The sequence below is a fragment of the Balaenoptera borealis genome (assembly GCF_965194805.1).
Source record: "Balaenoptera borealis genome assembly, chromosome: 19".
NCBI lineage: Eukaryota > Metazoa > Chordata > Mammalia > Artiodactyla > Balaenopteridae > Balaenoptera > Balaenoptera borealis.
In genome coordinates, this window is record NC_138878.1 from 183083 (window position 1) to 202129 (window position 19047).

The 19047-nt window shown below is 57.3% G+C and overlaps 1 protein-coding gene across 16 annotated transcripts; it reads right to left on the bottom strand.

Annotated features, from left to right (window-relative positions):
• Positions 1-2048: 2048 nt before the first annotated feature.
• Positions 2049-18061, bottom strand: DEF8 (differentially expressed in FDCP 8 homolog). 16 transcript variants are annotated; one of them, XR_014238108.1, is made up of 13 exons: positions 17945-18039; positions 12666-12753; positions 11932-12029; positions 10421-10570; positions 9338-9479; positions 7938-8102; positions 7245-7372; positions 6965-7078; positions 6033-6113; positions 5314-5454; positions 5102-5211; positions 3753-3986; positions 2049-2365 (listed from the first exon to the last, which is right to left on the bottom strand). XR_014238108.1 is itself a non-coding variant. In XM_082370254.1 (13 exons), the coding sequence occupies exons 2-13, from the start codon at positions 12780-12782 to the stop codon at positions 3884-3886; spliced, it is 1425 nt and encodes a 474-aa protein (XP_082226380.1). In that variant the 5' UTR covers positions 12783-12799; positions 17945-18061; the 3' UTR covers positions 2049-3883. The 16 variants fall into 16 exon arrangements, 15 of the variants coding, with proteins under 15 accessions (XP_082226380.1, XP_082226381.1, XP_082226368.1 ...); XM_082370254.1 differs by adding an exon at positions 12395-12470 and having other exon boundaries at positions 2049-3986; positions 12666-12799; positions 17945-18061; XM_082370255.1 differs by lacking the exon at positions 17945-18039 and adding exons at positions 12395-12470; positions 13119-13211 and having other exon boundaries at positions 2049-3986; positions 12666-12799.
• Between the last annotated feature and the right edge of the window lie 986 nt (positions 18062-19047).

A 19047-nucleotide genomic window follows, 5' to 3' on the forward strand; every position in this document is an offset into this window, starting at 1 on the left:
GAGCAATGCCGAAGGCGGTCTGTGTGTACTCTAGGATGGAGCAAATAAGTATACTATGGATAACGGAGCCGGGTTTCTCACTGTCAAGCAAGGGAATTGCAAATATGAAAAAGGGAAAGAATGACTCTTGTGTTGTTTTGAAATTGGAAGTATCAGTGTAAACTCATGGTTTTTAATATGTTTATAGACCAATAAGGAAATGGACATGGGGTACTATTTCCTACCCCAGCCATGAGCGTAACCAACGACCACATCTTGTTTCCTGAGTGCCATGCTCCACCAGAAGGTTTTGGGGCTCCTCAGAAACATGACTGGTTCCAGGGCTGGGACTGGGGAAATTACAGAATAAGCCTGGAACACCTTGCTATACTGGAAAGGAAGCAAGTGCCTAAAGAATGCCAGGAACGTGTCAAAAGGACACAGGAGACAGGGGGACCAAAGCATCTCCAGGAGTAGGACAGATGACCCACTACAGACACAGCATCACTTCTGTGAAAATCCCACCAAAAGTGCAAAGCCCAAATCCAATCAGAAAAACCCACACTGGAGGAAAGTCTTCAGAATAATTAGCCAGTGCTTTTCTTTTTTTTTTTTTTAATTAATTTATTTGGCTGCGTTGGGTCTTTGTCACTGCACGCGGGCTTTTTCTAGTGGCGAGCGGGGGCTCCTCTTCCTTGCCGTGCGCGGGCTTCTCATTGCGGTGGCTTCTCTTGTTGCAGAGCAGGGGCTCTACGCACACAGGCTTCAGTTGTTCTGCTGCCACAGTAGCAGCAGTTGTGGCTCGCAGGCTCAGTACTTGTGGCTCACGGGCTCTAGAGCACAGGCTCAGTAGTTGTGGCGCACGGGCTTCGTTGCTCCGTGGCATGTGGGAGCTTCCCGAACCAGGGCTCAAACCCATGTCCCCTGCATTGGCAGGCAGACCCTTAACCACTGCGCCACCAGGGACGTCCCTAGCCTGTGCTTTTCAATGTCAGTGTCATGAACCCTTCCAGATTAAAGGGTAAAACGACATGGCAACTGAATGGCAAAATGTGAATACGGTTTGTTGTAGGTTTTATGGTCCCAAATCAATGTCAGCTCCTGATGTTATGACCGCACTGCAGCCGTGTAAGGCAACGTCCTTGTTTGGGAGTAACACACGAGTTACTTAGAGGCAAAGGGGCAACTTAACTGCCAGATGGTTCACAAGAGTGTGGAGAAAGGATGAAGCAAATGGGGCAAGATGTTAACATTTATGGAATCCAGGAGATGGGCACCTGGGAGTGTTTCTGCAACACTTCTGTAAACCTAAATTTGTCAAAATTAAAAGGTTAAAAGAAAGTACTCTTTCATACCTGAAGGGGGTGGTTGGAGGCCGCGTCCTCTGATGCCCACGTGCAGCCTTAGCTGTTTGAAGCTGGGGGTGCCAGCACCAGGCCCACGGACCCCCTCACACGCCTTTCCCCCACCCTCTGCCTGTGCCCCCATCGAGCTCTCAGGTCTCCTCGGCCATAGGGCTGCTGTCTCCCAGCCTGTCTGGATGCAGCTGGATAAAGGCACCTTCTCAAGCACATTCCTGATGTTTTCTTTGAGATCCTGGTCAAAACCAGGGCTCATATCTCTAGAGAAATGTACATACACAGAGCTTTGAATGTAATTTGGGAGGGGGTGTAGGGCTCTCCTGAAGTCCAAGGGCCCTGTCAGTGGGTCCAGCTTGTGAAGACGCGAGAGGCTCCCAGGAGCTACACCTGGGACGTGCGCTACTTACGGTGCGTTAACGAGACAGTCTTCCCAGCGGGAGGGTTGTGCCGAGAAGACGGAGCTTCTACCCACTGAGCATTCTCCGTGTGCCAGGCTGTGCCCGGTGCCTCCTGGCACCCAAACAGCCCCGCCAGGGATGTGTTTTAGTGCCTCTTAGAGGGGTCAGCACACTGAGGCCTAGGCACGATGCCCAGATTACAGTCGACCCCGTTGGATGGGGAGGGCTGTGGGCTGTGACTAAACCTGTGTTTGATTCGTATGTCAAGCAAACCCTGCCCTGTCCCCAGTTCAGCACACACACCACGGTCTGGAGAACACAGATTTAGTGAGACAGGGGCTGCAGCCCATTACGTAGCTCTCCTGGGAGGGCCTGCCCATGCTAACTGGTTCCTTGGTGGGTTCTTGCTACCATGAGGTGGACTCAGAAAGACCCACACATGATTCTGTTTAAAGAATTTGTCATCCAGAAGGGGGAGATGGGACAGAGGTAATGGGGGTAGTTTAAAAAAAAACAAAGCCAACTTTGCCCAACAAATGGCAGTCCACTAACGTTTCCTGTGGACACAGTCATTGTAGCTGGAATGATGTGCTGATTACACGGTGAATTCGGGGATAGCCAACATCCCTATGACAGAAATGCGACGCTGCGGTGAGACGTGTGCAGATCTGGGGTGTAGCAGGAGGGCATTTAGCCTTTAACCCCCACTCAACCCCGAGAAGAAAGGGGTCCCGATGGGGGCCAGCCTCCCACTGTGCTCAGCACAGACGGAGGGGGTCGCCTAAAGCCACCGGACAGGGCTTCCCTGGGGTGCAGAGGGGTGAGGAGGGGGTGGCGCTGTCTTTACCCACCGCCCGCGTCGGCCCAACAGCTAGGTAAGCTGGCCTTTCTGCTGGCCGAGCCTCTGCTCGGGCTTGCCAGTCAAAGGTGATGGACGCCCAGCTGGCTGTATCCCCTGCCCACCGCCCACCGCCTGTGCGTCAATAGTCGAGCACAGTTCAGGGCGGGGAGGAAGGCAGGAAGAACTGCGCAGCCGTGTCCTGAGACGTCCTCTTCCCACAGGCCTTCCCCTGGACGGCAGGGTCTCCCAAGGGTCCCTGCAAACGCAGCTCCCCCACTGGATAGCTGGGGGTCAGTCCTGCATCCCGGGCTCCCTCTGCTGGAGCAAAGATTTCTGGTGCCTGACCTCAGGCCCCCAAACGGAAGGCCCCCGGTCGGGGTCTCCGAGGCCTCTACAGGCAGGCACCGTGGTGGCAGGATGCAGCTCCTCGGCACACTGGGTCCCGGGCCTACTGTCACCAGCCCTCTCACCTAACCCTGACCTCCCCCGGGGGCACAGTCCCTGCTCCATACCCGGAAGCAGGGCAGCCTCTTTGGGCGGGACCCCCAGCCCCCCAGCTTGGAGCACCAGCGTAAGCTGGGCTGGGCCAAGGCAGGGGCGGTGGCCGGTCCCCCCAGAGGTGACAGCTAGATGGCCCCTTCCTTCCACGCCGTGTAGAAAAAGCCAGTAACCCTTGGACTGGCCCTCCAGAGGAGGACCCAGAGAGAGAACCCTGGGGGGAGGCAGGGGCAGGGCCCTTGGGAGATAGTTATGAACAGCCCCAGCCAGGGACAACCAGAGGTCCCCAGAGAGACAAGGGGCCGGGGGAGGGAGCCTCCACGTAGAACCCAAAGCATCCACCGCAGATAAAACCCAGGCCAAGGCTGAGTGTGTGCAGCTGGTCTCCTCAGTCTTGTCGGCCACTCCCCGGAAGCCCTCCAGGATTTCCAGGGTGGCCCAGGCCCAGCAGCCTTGGTCCCAAGGGTGTGGGGGGCTCTTGGCCAAGGGGAGATGAGAAGAATCCCTCCCCCACTCCCCTCCCCTTACAGCTCTGCAGTTCGGGGAGGGGGTGCACATCCTGGCCCACACAGCAGCCGGAAAACAGCCAGGCATGGCTGCCCCAAGTCCCAGTAAGCGCTAGGGGATGATGGTCCTTGTGGTGCCCCACGAGGCCAGTCATCCCCCAGCGCTTACCATCGTCCCCGAGGTGCTGGGGAGAGGTCCGGGGGCTGTAGCCTAGGGTCTCCAGAGCACAAGAAACACCTTGACTCTGGCAACGACCGGCAGGGCGGGCCCCAGACAGGCCCACGAGGGGTTCCGCAGCTCTAGGCGTCCACGTCTGGACCAGGCTCCTGGAAGAGTGACTGCTTCCGCAAGGTGAGGCGGGCACACCTAGGGCACGTGGTGGAATTGTCGTAGTAGCAGTCCCTGGGGGCGGGGAGACAGGGTCAGCCCGGGAAGGGGCACAGCTCTCTGCATGTAGACTTCTACCACCGAGGCTTCACAAGCTCCTTAAGTCAGGTCCCAGTATCCCTCCAGACGGACGGGGAAACTGAAGCGGAGTTTCTCCCAAAGGGTCAGTGCAGAGGGCTGCACCCAGGCGTGCCTGCCAGGCCCGCTGTCCTGTCCCTCTGTGCGGACCCCTCCTAACGGCTCCACACCTATTGCCTGTCACCCTCTGACGGGGAGGGTTCTGCTCAGAGCTCAGTGACCCCTGACCTGTCCCCACCGCCATGCAGAGCCCCCACTCAGGGCTCTGTGGAGGTGCACACGGTCCCCACGGCAGTTTAAATGTTTGAAGGGGGCGTAGCAGTATTTGACAGGACAGACACCACGCAAACTGCTAGCTCGAGGGAGCTCACGGTTTTAACAACAGCTTCTGCTATAGTCACTGCAACCGCAATCCCAGCTCTGCAGACCTGTGAGGTCGGCGGTGGCTCTGAGGAACATCAAGTGCCAGGAAAAACCAGTGTGGACTGAAACAGGGGTGGTGGGGTCCCATCTGAGCCCAGTGTGAGAAGCTGTGTGGGCCCAGCAGGCGCACGCCTATTGGTAACTGGGCTTAACGAATTCAAATATCTTTCTTCCGATTTATGTGTATCACTCTTCCAAACACCCGCAAGTCTTTAGGACATAAATGCTTAAGTTGTTTGAACCTAAGTACTTAATAAACAAAAATGTTAGGTATTTCTTGTGGCCTAGGGAATGTTTGAAAAAAAATCACAAGAGCTAAGAAGTTTAGGAAGCTCTGACCTCAGCTAAACCTCAGTCCCGGTGGAGGAGGGAAGCCAGCCGGATACGTGCGCACCCACGGGGTCTGGGCTGCGCACCCCTCCCCAGCCCACGGGGGCTTCTTCCCAGCGGAACTTCAGCTGAGTCTCACCATCAGGGTCTAAGTCTACATCTCAGGATCAAGGCAAAGGGATCTGAAACCAGGCGGCAAAGATCAAGCCCCAGTGTCTCCCTCCCTCCCTCTCCCCGTGTCTATCGGCGGGGGGCGGGGGGCGGCGTTGGGGTCGGGGGTCGGGGTCTCGAGCACCGACCTGTGGAAGACGGCGGAGCAGTCCGCGCACACTGACGTGTGGCTGTCGAAGGGGAAGAGCACGTCACCCTCTCTGCAGAGCTCACACACAAAGCCCTTGGCCTGGCACCGCTGGCGGCGAGGCGGGATGGTCAGTGCCCGCTCCCAGGGTGGGAGGCACGTCCGCCAGAGCCCCCCTCCCGCCCTCCCCACCTGGCCCGCGGGGGGGCCCACCTCGCAGTCCAGCTTGATGTGCTTGGCAAACAGCGTGTGGGTCTCCGCCAGCGAGCAGCCCAGGCGGCCCGTGTGTGCGTCCAGCAGGTCCTGCACGGAGTACATCTCGTCGTTCTCCACAAAGTGCTGCCGGTCCTGGAGCTGCGGGCCCAGCCACCGTGACCCCTGGTGGCGGGCCAGGGCCCTCGCACTGCCCACACCCCGGCTCGCCAGCAGCTGGGCCCCCTTCCCCACTTTATCTTGTCCACACACCTCGCCACCCCCCGACACGCGCTGCTTCCTGCTTTTCTTGTCTGCCCAACCCGAAGGGCACTGCTCTGCTCCCTGCCCCCCAGGACCCAGACACTGTCTGCCTGCAGCAGGCACCCAGTGAGTATTTGTAGAAGAAATAAACAGGTGAGCCTTGAAAAGTGTTTTGTGGTCAACCCTTCCTGGGCTGGCCGTGCCTGGTCCACTCCATGGAGACTCCCACGAAGGCTGCAGGATGAGACCCGCTCCTCTCAGCGCTTCCCACGTGGACGGAATCAGAGAACGTTTTGTGGGTACAATGCCTGTTTGCTTACGGCAGACCTAGTGTTCCCAGGGACAGTGTGGAGACCTTCTGCTAGCAGCACGACACACACAAGGTGTCAAGTCATCCCCTCACGGCCCTGGTCTGTTTCCCACCCACCCTCCCCGACAGATCCCCTTCCCCCACCCCCCGGGGCAGGTGGGCTGACCTGCAGGAGCAGGCGTGCTGCCATGGCCTCCCTGCAGGTGATGAAATACGGCTTCATGAGCAAGATATCCTGGCGCAGCTTCTGTGGACAAGAGGGGCAGGTGGGCATCCCTGGCGGGGGCAGGGGCTGCGCCTGGTGTGTCTGTGGGGGCGGGGCTGGCCCTGCTCTGGCTGTGTAGGAAGTTATGTCATCTTACCCTCTGGGTCAGTAGGGAATGGAGGTACCTTCCCGTCCCCCAGCGCAGCCCCAGATCTGAGCGCTCCAGCCAAGCTCAAGTTCAAGCCACAGCGTCCCGGCCAGGCAGGATCCTGAGGTTCCTTGGTCCGCAGTCTCTCCCCCGAGCCCAGCCGCACACGTGCACACACACCTCGGGCGCATCTGAGCTTGCCTCCGTCGATGGAGACTGACCAGTCAAACCCCTCCTCAGTCCGGGATCTGGGCAGCTCAGCCTGCTGTGCCTCAGCCCGCTCCCCTTCAAGCCCCACCCCTCTCAGCACCAGCCTGAGGCACCCTCACCTGCCCGTGCCCCACCCCGGCCTCCTGCTGAGTGGCAAAGAGAGTGGCCCCCAGCCGCGTCCAGCACCTGAGCACACAGACGTGGTTAAGTGGAGAATACACACTGGGACGCAAACTAGTGCATGAAAGAGAAACAGTGCAGTGTATCTCCATAATGTACACCGATAGGTTGGGTTAGATAAACTACATCACTGAAATGAACTGCACCTGCTTCTTACTTTCTAATGTGGCTACTAGAAAAATTCAAATTGCCTCTGATCCTTGCGTTGTATTTCATATTGCGGCTGGACAGTTGCTTTAGCGACTTTAACTTAAAGGACAGGGGCGGGGCCCAGCTAAGCAGGCGGCATCTCTTCGCTCCACCACACCCCGGGGGGAGCAGAGTCGCCCCACGCCCGCCCCCTCCCCAGCCTCACCCGGATCTCCACCAGCTCCTCCACGTAGTTGAACAGCAGAGGGTTGATCTCCCGGAGCCGGAGCACGGGCCTCGACACCATCAGCGCCAGGTAGCGCATGCTGCCGCGGGACACCTGCCGGGGGCGGGAAGGCGGCACCTCCGGCGCCCCGCCCCCAAGCCCCCACCCTGAGCCCCGCCTCTCCCCCAGGCCACGCCCCCTCCCCACCCAATCCCCAGCCGGCGAGGGCTGTACCCCAGGGCCGTGCCCCTCGCTCCACCTCGCTGCGCTCCCCGCCCACCTTGCGCGGCTCGAAGTCCCAGTTGTGCACCACCCGCGCTGGGATGACAGCCAGGTCGTTCCAGTGGCAGTGGCTGCAGTAGTACTGGCCGGTGTAGTCGCACTGCCGGGCCTCGCTGGGCACACCCCCTGTGGAGAGGGAGAGCGTTACAAAGTCTGGGAGACCTGCGAGGTCCCTCCCCCAGCTGCGCCCACGGCACACAGGACGAGAACCAGCGGGGCCAAGGGTTCCACCCTCCACACCCGACTCATCGTCTTCTAGGCCACCCTGCTTCCCTGTTTCTCACCAGTAAAATGGGACAATAGTAGGACTCCCGCCAGGCGACTGCCAGAGGCAGTAGATTTCTAGGAAGAAGGCCTGGTACACAGCCTGTGAGTGACTGTTGCGGGATTTCCCCATCGAGGGGGGTTTCCTGTGACAGTGGGGCCACACGTGGGAGGCTGAGGGCAGCCCAGCCCTGCAGGGACTCCTAGGGGACCCACGTTGCAACCTCACTCTGCCCGGGTGCGAAGTGAAAAGGCACCCGTAGCAGCCCCTTGTCGCTTCCCCAGGAAAGGAGCAGGACTCGCTCCACCGGAGTCACGCTACCCTTAGCCATTGCACGCACCCAAGCGTCTCATACAGCTGTTGGCAGGGCTCCTGGCCCAGGCCGGTCCCCTCGGCCCTGTGCCCTGCTCTCCCCGCGGCACTCACGCAGAGAGATGGGCGCCCGGCACTCAGCACAGCGGTAGTCCTGGCTGTCCAGCCCTGCCTCGGGGCAGATGTTCAGCTCATACTCGGCCTGGTGGCTGACTTTGGACCGCACGCAGGGCTTGGAGATGAGGTTCAAACACTTGCTGTGACAGCGGTAATAACACCCTGGTTGGGGGCCCGACAACGTGCCTCTTAGAAGGGTGGGCACCCTGCGGCCCAGGCTGACCTTCAGCTGCTGGGACCCCCAGGGGCCTCTACTCCGATTCCCAGACCAACGCAAGAGCCTCTCCAGGCACCACTGCAGGTTCCCAAATGTCAGAGGTCCCTTCAGTCCCCACCCAAGTCTTGCCCTGAAGGTACATGCAGACCTTTCCCCCCCAACTCCATACTCAAAGGGCCAGGGACCTACCTGCCGTTCCCATCTGGGTGCCTAAAGGGCTCAAACCCAAGCTGTCTAAGTGGGATCCAGCTCTTCCTGACCAGCCCCGCCCCGGTCTTCCCAGCTCAGGTTTCCATGCCTGCATCTTTCCACCTACTGAGACGTCACCCCAGTCCTTCCGCTAGGGCTGCACTTGGCCCCTTCTCATGCGAACGCCCCACCCTGGTCACAGGCCATCCCTTTCCCTCCTTCAGGCCACGCTCAGCTCAGCAGCCGGAGTTAAAACCTAAGTACGTCCTGCACTCACCTGTAGCCCCAGTGCGCTTACGCAAAAGGCTCTAGCCACCTCTGAGCCCACCTCTGCCACGCCCCCTCCCAGACACAGTGCTCCAGCCACACTGCTCTCTGCTCCTCCTCGAAGACAGTGGACACACACTGACCACAGGGCCTTTGCACAGACAGCTCCCCTGCAGAAATGTTCCTTCCTAGATATACTCCTGGTTTGCCCCCAACCTCCAAGATTTTTATTAAATGTCACATGATGCCTTTTCATTTCACCCTAACATAGCACCCATCCCCCTCCCCAACACAGGCCAGTCCCTTTCCTTATTCTTTTTCACTGTATGTCTAACATACCATTTCATTTACTTATTTGATTTTTCATCCACAACAGCACCTCCAATGGAATTTTCTGCAGTGATGGAAACGTCCTGTCTGCACTGTCCAACGGGTGACCACCAGCCTCATGTGGCTATTGCGTACTTGGAATGTGCATGGTACAACTGAGGAACTAGCTATTTACTTTAATTAATTGAAATTTGCATAGCCACGCGTGGTAGTGGATGTGAGCCTGGTGAAGGCAGGTATCTGGGTCTTTCATCCCTTGCTGTACCTCCCATCCCCCCCACCCCCACACCCCCACGCCGCAGGGTTCAGTAAATACCGAAAACACAGCAGAGAATTCCCCCTCCCCTGGGGCCTGGAGTGCCAGCCCAGAAGGAGCAGTCTGGTCTTGCCCCACCTGTGCAGGTGTACCAGGTCTGAATGAGCCCCCAGATGACGGTGTGACACTTGTCACAGGTTTGCTTCACACTCTTGCTCTTCTCCTTGTAGAAGCGGTGCTCAAGAAGGACTCGGATGTTGGGCTCATCCTCATTGGGGTCCTGGGGAGGGGGCCAGGGAGGGGTCACAGGTGAGCCAGGCGGCAGCTCTTTTCCCGTCACATGAGCCCCTTGACGACGTCTCCCAGGTACCACGTGTAGCAGAGGTTGTGAAATTTACCCCAGTGCCGCAGCCCTTCCCTTACAATAGAACACAGTGATTGGTCAGGCCGGGACCACCCAGATTACAGACTACCTTGGTACCTAGGTGCTGCCCCCGGAGCACGTGAGCAGGAGTGAAAGGGCCTTCGCTGCCCTTCCCACATTGCTTTTGCCGGTTGGGTGCAGACCCAGAGGCAGTGGGGGGCTGTCGTGGACTTGCCAGGGAGTGGCAGAGCGCCAGAAAAGGAGGACCTGGGGTCTCCAACACCAAGAGCTGCCAGATGGGCCCTGGGCCACCTACAACATTTCCACACGAGTAAAACTACACAACCAATTCCTTTCAGCCACTGTATTTTGGGGTGTCTTAGCTCGTGCCATAGCCTTACCTATATTCTAATGAACATTCCACTTTCTATATTCCCAGGGACTCAGGAACCAGCGCAGGGATGCGGAGGGGCCCCAGCCAAACAGGGCACAGACTCAAGGGCTACATGATGGACCCCTGTGGTGTTTGGCTTCCAGGATCCACGAGCCCTTCTGTTGTCACCTTCGGCAAAGCACCCCCTGCTCTGGGTCATGTGGTTCAAGGTGGGATTAACTCACCCACTTGCCCCAGTGGGTGGACACATGACCCAGGAGACTGCGATCACATCACACTAGCAGAGAAACAGGCTGCGCCTGGGGTGAGGGCCCATCTCTCCCTCCCGCCTGCCCGGGTAGCTTCAGCCAGTCAGGTGCGGAGGGTGGAACCTCAGCCCCTCGGCCCCAGAGGCGGCCCGGCCTCCGGACGTGCGCGCCCCAGCCCAGCTCCAGCTGCCTGGTGGGGGGCGGCCGGCACCCACCTTCAGCTCCTGGAGCTTCAGCCGGAGGTGGATGAGCCTCACCACGGCGTCCTTCTGCTTCTCCGAGTGCTCCGGCAGCTCCAGGATCACCTGCTTGCACTCCTGGATGGCCTGCCGCAGCTGCTGGATGTCGGAGGCCAGGAACAGGCCCTGCTCGGGCGGAGGTGGGAGGTGGCGGGTTTGGGGACAATGACAGATGCCCCCCGCGTGCTCTCCTTTTTGGCCAGGCCCAGCCTCATAGGCAGGTGCGCCCAGAGAAGACCTCCCTGGCCCTGCTGGCCCAGGTGGCCCAGGTGGCCGAGGACTTGCTCAGGACCCGGGAAGCCGGGCGGCAGAGGCAGGAGCCCCCCGACACCACCTGCCCCTCTGGACCTGTCCACCCATGGGCCTCTGGAGGCCTAATCCAGGATGTTTCTCAAAACACAACTTCCCTCTTTTAGAAATCCAATTGCTTTTCTGGCTATGCTATTTCGCTTACTTCTACAGAACTTCCTCTTGGATGAAAGCAGGGAAATGACACTCATCTGTCAACAAGGAGAGGAAGTGGCCTCTGGTTCGGTCACCAAGCTCAGAGACACCCCGGGCACCCGCCCGCCCGCCCCTGGCCCCAGCACCTCACAGGTGGACCGGGGGCAGGGCCCAGCAAAGCCCCTAGACTCAGGGGCAGGGAGACGGGCCAGGTCTCAGAGCTGGGGCTGATCTTGCCCCAGGAAAGGAGTGTCACTGCCCTCAGAAGCCATGCTCCTCCCCCCAGTACACTGAGCCTCCAGGCAAAGAGGAGGTGCCACCTCTCTGGGAAACCAGTGTGTGGCCCATAGGAGGGGCTCAGAAATGTTATAATAAAGACGCAAAACACATAAATGAAATAGGTATCTGTACCAGCAAAGCGTAAAGCTTAAAGGCCACATGAACAACAAAAATGAATAGCAGAAGAGAACTGGGGTCTCCAGGTGAATTTTTAAAAAATCATATTTGAATGTTACTATAACGTTTCTCTCAAAAGTTGGAGATAGTTTGCATAAAACGGGAAGACTTTCAAACTTTAAAAAAAAATTATTAGAGCCCTTTTATTAAAAAACAAACAAACAAACAAAACAAGAAACAGCAAGGTTTCCATGGAACAAAATACAGCACAGACAAGAGTGGCCCTGCCTAGCTGAGTGGGCAGCGGGGGTGGGCAGGGGGCTCCCCTCTCCCGCCCTCTCCCTCGCCCTACAGCGTGACTATAGCATTCCCTGGGACCCCAGGTGGAATTAACTCTCACATCTGCTTCACAGGATCCGGGTGCGGAGGGGAGGGAACAGCGCTCAGGAGAACAGCGGCCCAGGCTCCCAATCCCAGGTCCAGCCCGCCCCCACAGGCCTGCAAACACGTTTTGGGGGTGGGAGCCAGGTGTCACATGGGCCTCAGATTCCAGGCCCAGGAACCCCTGCTGAGATGGACATGGCCGTCTCCTCGTGCTTTGGGGGCTCACCTTGTCCCCCTCCCCGCCCGCAGACCCTGAACCTTACCACAGGGCGGGCGAAGTGGTCCTCAGACAGGCCTAGATCCATCACGCGCTCAGGACAGCGGAACTCTGGCTCTCCCGGGGGCAGCTCGGGCAGGGCCTCTGGGGAGGGCGGCAGAGAGACGAGTCAGCCTGCCACCCCCAGGAGGAGGCCGTGGAGCCCACGGGAGGCGAGGGAAGCAGGGCCCTGCCCTGGCATCGGCCCTGTTTGCATTCGCGAAGGCACCCGTATCCTTGTGCAGACAGGAGAGTGCCGTGCAAAAACAGGAAATATTATGGAAACATGCCGATTTCTAAGGCCCATGCCTCATGTGTACATCTACGGGCTCGAGAAAGGCCGCTGGAGCGCTACACACCAGAACACGTGAAACCCCGTGTGGACACCGGCCACCTCTGCACACACGCCCCCGGGGCCCCCGGCACCCCGTTGGCTCCATCCGCAGTCTCGGGGCTCACATCCTGCTGACCTCTCACCCTCCAGATCTTGGCGCTGAGTTCACGCCCCACGCGTTCTCCAAGTGAGCACCCGGTGTGTGCTGGGCCCTGGGACACAGCAGTGACGAGACGGGCACACATCCCTGCCCAGGGGAGTGTTCATTCCCCAGGGGATGCAGCAGGGGAAAGCGGGCTGTGCTGCAGAGAAGAGGGGGGCCCCCGCGTGTCCACGGGAGGAACCCTGTAGAGGGGGCGCCGGTGTGACGGGGTCAGACCACCCGCACAGCAGCCCCCAGCACCCACCTTCAGAAGCGACCTCCAGGGCCTCCTTGCCAGCCCCCTGCTCATGCTGCCAGGGCCCGAGCTGCTTGTTGAAAGGATTGAGGTGGACCTGCCGGAACCGGGCGAGCTTCTCGTCATGTTCCATAGCACCCCACCTGCGGGCGGGCGGGCCGGGCGGGGCAGAGGTGGGCGTCCAGCTCCCGGGCTCGCCGCGGTCCCCCCGCCTTTCTGAGTGTCTGGGGCTTCGGAGGGGAGGCCTGGCCCCTCTCCCTTCCCCAGGAGGGTCCGGGCCGAACACCCCCACACCACGGCCTCCCCCTTCAGACCCTCCCCAAACCAGCTCAGCCCCCTCACCCCGGCGCCCACTGCTGGAGCCCCCGCAGAAACAGCAGCGATGTCCAAGCCGCTGATGGGGCAGGAGGGCCAGGGGGGCGCGCCCAGTCACACCTCCAGCACGGGCCCCGTGGATCCCACCTGCCTCGCCTGCCCTGGGAGGGCCGTGCCCTCCCTGTCCACCGAGGGGCCAAGGCTGTGCTGCTCCCAGGATCACACCTGCCGGGACTCAGTGCCTCCCTCTGGCCCTGGACCCGAGGATCACACCTGCCGGGACTCAGTGCCTCCCTCTGGCCCTGGACCCAAGGTGCTCCTTTCCAGTCAGAGCATCCAGAACCCGCCCTCCCCGCCCCCCCCCCCCACCCAGCAGAAGGGTCAGTGCTGACACCAGGGCTCAGGCCTGCTCTGCCACCTGCAGTGTGGCCTTGGGCAGGGCCCACCTCCCCATGCCCCATGGGGAGGGCCCACGAACGCTGTGTAGTCACCGTGTGGGCCAGGCTGGCGCTGCACCGATGCCCCATGTGGCCAGAGCCCATGCCCAGCCCCACACCTCGGGATCCAAGGAAACAGGCAGGAAGTGTCTGGTTCACAGCCTGGCACTGCTTTCCCCTGCCCAGAGCTCAGCAAGCCGCGAACACACGGGGCTGATGCTCCTGAGACAGAAGAAGGGACTTTGGTGGGGTTTGCCTCCCAGGTCCCCCCACTTAACTAGCGGGTCCACATCCCTTAGCCTCTCTCTGCTTCAGGGCCAAATGAGTTCACAGAAGTTGGACAGATGTTTGTTAAAGCTTTGTAGTAAGGGCATGGTCGTTGATTATGCTTTCCTTATACCTGGTTACCGTCTGAAATAATTTGTTATTATACAAGGCAATCCTCTGACTCCTATCTGCCCTCCAGCCCATGAAAGGAGAACTGAGCCAGAGTGGGTGGCCCAGGGCCACCCCACCCCACCCAGTGCTGCCCTGCACCTGGGCAGGGACTCTCACACACCCCCTGGGACCTCGCCTGCCTCTCTGGTCTCTGCAGTGGGATGTGGGTTGGAAGTTCCAGCCTGGTAGAACCTGGCACCCATTGACTAGCTGCCCCTAGGTCAAAACAGGGCAGGACACAGATGCCATGGGCCCAAGTCACGGTCTCCCTTATGACCTGATGTCTCTGGGCAGCTCACACAGGGTGGTCAGGCCCTGATGCCCAGCACCGCCCCAGATGGCAAGGGCCACAGTGCCCTAGGAAGCCCCCAGAGCGCAGGGGAGATCCAGTTGTCACTAACAAGTGAGATCCATATTCACTAAGCCCTTCTTCCGGAGTGGTGAGGAAGCCCTGAGCTGCTCACCCCCAGGCTTCATTCAGGTGAGACAGAAATAAACTTCTGTTTAAACTACTGTTACTGGGAGGAGGAGTTCTGTCTCTTGCAGCCAAAACAGATCCTGACTGATCACCCTAACAGCCTTGTGGTCAGCAGACAAACTGGCCCTATTCAAATCCCAGCTCTGTCAGCTCCAGCTGTGCGACCTTGGGCAAATGCCTAAAGCTTTCTGTGCTTTTGAGTTCTCATGTTTCAAGTGGGGATAATAATAGTACCCACTGTGTAGGGTTAAAGATTAAATTAGTCAATACAAAGTTCTGACTACCTTGGCCAGAAATAAACACCAGCTGCAACTTATCATTATCACTGTTACTATTAAGAATAAGCCAGGCCTGATTTAATGCTGCCTCTCCCAGTGATGAGCATTTTCTTGCCCATAAATAAGGGAGCATGCCTGCCTCCTGGGGCGGGGTGGGGGCGGTGAGGATTAAGCACTTGTGCGTGGCAGTAAAGCCTGTAACCCACAGTCGCTGCAGAGCAAACTGTCCCTGACGTCACTTGATGATCAGCCCTACCCCAAGAGACTGCGAGGGTCAGGAGCCACCCCCAGGGGTCTCTCCCCAGAAACCTCCCAGCGTTTTAAAAGATGGCCAGAGGCACTATGGTGAACAGTATGGAGGTTCCTCAGAAAACTAGAAATAGAGTTGCCATATGATCCTGCAATCCCACTCCTGGGCATATATCTGGAGGAAACCATAATTCAAAAAGACACACGCACCCCTATGTTCACAACAGCACTATGCACAGTAGCCAACACATGGAAACAACCTAAATATCCACTGACAGACGAATGGATAAAGAAGATGTGGTACATATATATAATGGAATATTACTCAGCCATAAAAAGGAATGAAATTGGGTCATTTGTAGAGATGTGGATGGACCTAGAGTCTGTCATACAGAGTGAAGTAAGCCAGAAAGAGAAAAAAACAAATATCGTATATTAATGCATATATGTGGAATCTAGAAAAATGGTACAGATGAACCTATTTGTAGGGCAGGAATAGAGATGCAGACATACAGAATGGATGTGTGGACACGGGGAGGGGAAGAGAATGGTAGGATGAATTGGGAGATTAGGTTTGACATACATACACTGCCATGTGTAGAATAGCTAGCCAGTGGGAACCTGCTGTATAGCACAGGGAGCTCAGCTCGGTGCTCTGTGACGACCTAGATGGGTGGGATGCGGGGGGAGGTGGAAGGGAGGTCCGAGAGCGAGGGGATATAGGTATACATATAGCTGATTCACGTCATTGTACAGGAGAAACTAGCACAACACTGTAAAGCAATTTTACTCCAATAAAAAAAAAAAAAAGAGTCTGAAAGTGGAGACTCCCTCCCTCAGGAGGTATTTCCTGTAATCCCTTCACCTCACCTCTCTGGTTTCTGGCATCCCACCCAACCCCACCTTTTCTCTCTTTACCTGTGCAGCCTGGATGCTGGGGCTCAACCAGTATAGAACCCTGGCCTGTCCCCAGGGAATTGCGAAAGTTTTTTTTTTTTTTTTTCACCCATCTATTGGACCACAGGGTGATATTTTACTTTTTTAGACTCAAACGGAATTTGTCCGGTGAGGCCTGAGCATGGGAAACACACAGCACTTAACAAGAGGATGTGATGACATGGGTGTGTGTTGCAAACACTGCTGTGTCTTTAGTAATGTACTTTAATTTCCTACTTTGTCCTTTGTTTCTTAAAGAGTGTATGTGAGAAATGAAATCAGTAAGAACTGGAAATAAATCACTTTTAAATCCCAAAAAAAAAAAAAAAGAATGAAATAATGCCATTTGTAGCAACATGGATGGACCTAGAGATTATCATACTCAGTGAAATAAGTCAGAAAGAGAAAGACAAATACCATATGATATCGCTTATATGTGGAATCTAAAATATGACACAAATGAACTTATCTACGAAACAGAAACAGACTCACAGACATAGAGAACAGACTTGTGGTTGCCAAGGGGGAGGGGGTGGGGGGTTGGATCCGGCGTTTGGGGTCAGCAGATGCAAACTATTATATATAGGATGGATAAACAACAAGGTCCTACTGTATAGCACAGGGAACTATATTCCACATCCTGTAATAAACCATAATCGGCAAGAATATGAAGACTATATCTATCTATATCTACGTATTTAACTGAATCACTTTGCTGTACACCAGAAACTAACAGAATGTTGTAAATCAACTATACTTCAATTTAAATAAATAAATAAATAAAAAGCACAGGTTCTCAGGCCCTACCTAGAAAAATAAATAAATAAAATAAAATATGCCCGGAGGAGCTCAAAGGCAGGAACACCTCCACTCTTCCCAGCAGCCCTCCTTGGGCTACAGGCTCTCCTGGAAAAAGCATCTCTCATTAACCCCTTCATGGGCAGTGCCAGTCTCAGGCCTGGCAGAGAGGCTGCAGGTGAGTGAATGAGTGGGGTCACCTGACTTCTCTCAGCCCCCGTTTCTCTCCGGCCAAGTTGGAGAATCGTATTTGGGGGTGCGGGAGGGGAGCTGCCGAGGGCAGACAGATGATGTCCCAACACAGGGGCCTGGCAGATGTAGTGCGCGGCAGCTGACTTTGAGGGAAGCGACAGCAACCCTCACCACCCCACCAGGTTCACCCCCCAGAGAGCTCTGCACCCGGAATTCAGGCTTGGCCTCAGAGAGGAGCACGCAGGAAGGTGGGCACTGAGAGGCACGCAGGAAACCCGCTACTCCACTGTCGACCCTCCTCCAGAGACCTCCTCTCACGGGGGCTGCGGACTCCACGGCTTTGCAATCAAAGGAAAGCTCAGAACAAAGGCCAAGACCTCTCAGGGCCCCGAGGAACAGGGGCTGAAGCTCAGATGTGCCCCAACCAGCCTCTCCTGTTCTCCGGGAGGCACGGCCACCAAGAGGTCCTGCTATCACCCCGGCTGCCACCAGAGGCCCCTGGACTTCTCCCCGGAGGGGGCAGGGCCGAAGGAGCATCCTAACTGCTCACACCGGGAAGGAGGCCCGCCAGGACCGCGCAGGGGCATTTACTGTCCCTTGAAGGCCTGTTTGCGGCTGAAGCTTAGCAGCAGCCGCCCCCGCGTCCGGGAGACGCCGCCCCCAAACGGGCCTCCTCCACCTTCACCCACAACAACAACATACACTCTGGGGACCCTCGCCAACTGGCTCCGCACAAGGGCAGGTCTCTTCCACCACGCCCGCCCGTTTCATAGATGAGGAAACTGAGGCTCCGAGTGGTGCAGCCCCAGCGCAGGGCGGCACAGCCACGGCGACCCCTCGGGCCTCACGGATCCTGCAGACAGCGAGTGTCGGCAGCTGGAAGCAGTGACAGTGTCATCTGCCGGGGGGGGGGGGGCGGCCTTCCCCGCTGAACCCTGCTCGAGTGGGTGGGGGTGGCTGAGTCTCCAAACCCCTCTGCGCCCTGGTGAGGACCCGCGGGTCTGAATCCTGCTCTGCGCCCGGGCCGGGGCCTCGGGCGGGTCCCTGGCGCCCTGCGCCCCGGGGTCCGCGTCGGGAGAGGGGGCTCTGCGAGCTCCGGGGCGCGGCGGCCCGAGCGTCCCCGTCTCCTCCACCCAGACCCCCGCCCGCGCCCGCTCCGCCGCTCACCTGACCGCCGCAGCCCTCGCTACATTGTGTGCGCCCCGCCGGCCTCGTTACATCGTATCCACCGCCGCCCTCGATACACTGTATCCGCCCCGCCCGCTGCTGCCTCCTGCGGCCCGGAGGCTCACAGCACAGGCGGCGTCTGCGCGTCCCGCCCCCGGCCCGGAGGCCTCCACCTCCCTCTCCAGGAAATGGGTGACACTTCATCTCAGCTCTTCAAGCTGGCGTGAAATAAAATTCATGTTTTATGGCAAGACAAGAAAATTTTAAACATAAAAATTTTCTCTGCCCTTTGGCCTCCTCTCCCCCCGCTGTGCAGCTGTATCTGCATTTATGCATCGATCAAACCTCCCCATCGGCAGAAATGCCTGCTCAACCACAAAGAGCGACATTCTCCTGGCATCCAGGACAGCTGCTTAGAAGATAGGGTTCCGGGATTTCCGTGGTAGACCAGTGGGTAAGACTCTGCGCTCCCAATGCAAGGGGCTCCCGTTCCATCCCTGGTCAGGGAACTAGATCCCACATGCCTCAACTAAGATTCCGCATGCCACAGCAAAGACCCGGCACAGCCAAAATAAATAAATAAACATTTTAAAATCTATTTTTAGAAAAAGATAAGGTTCCTTCCTGATCTTGTAAGGGGCCAGGATGAGCTTAGATCTAGATTGTTTAAACTGTCAATAATATGTCATTTGATGTCCAGCCCTCTGTCTTAAAAAACCTGTATAACTGTGACTTGACTTCTAATGGCAGAACAGTCCTTGGAGCTTTACTGAGATGGTTTTCCTGGGTTGTAATCCTCAAATTTGGCTCGAATAAAATTTTCCATTTCTTCCTTAGATCGACTGATTGATTTTCCATCGACAATGGTATAGGCAGGGGACAGCATTGCCTAGATTTTCCATAATCACAAAAGTCCTGGTTTAAGTCGAAACCACTCTTTTAAACGTTGGTATTTAATTTTCTTTTTTTTTTTTAATTTATTTATTTTTGGCTGCGTTGGGTCTTCGTTGCTGTGCGCGGTCTTTTCTCTAATTGTGGTGAGCGGGGGCTACTCTTCGTTGCGGTGCACGGGCTTCTCATTGTGGTGGCTTCTCTTGTTGTGG

Bases quoted from the DNA above. Each gene is read 5' to 3' on its own strand.
- DEF8 (XM_082370254.1), bottom strand. From the start codon at position 12,782: ATGACGAGAAGCTCGCCCGGTTCCGGCAGGTCCACCTCAATCCTTTCA. The intron at 12,471-12,665 runs GTGGGTGCTGGG...GCTGTGTCCCAG, and splicing joins CCTGGAGGTCGCTTCTGAAG to GGCCCAGCACACACCGGGTG. The intron at 6,114-6,964 runs GTGAGGCTGGGG...TCTTGTCCACAG, and splicing joins AGGAGCTGGTGGAGATCCGG to AAGCTGCGCCAGGATATCTT.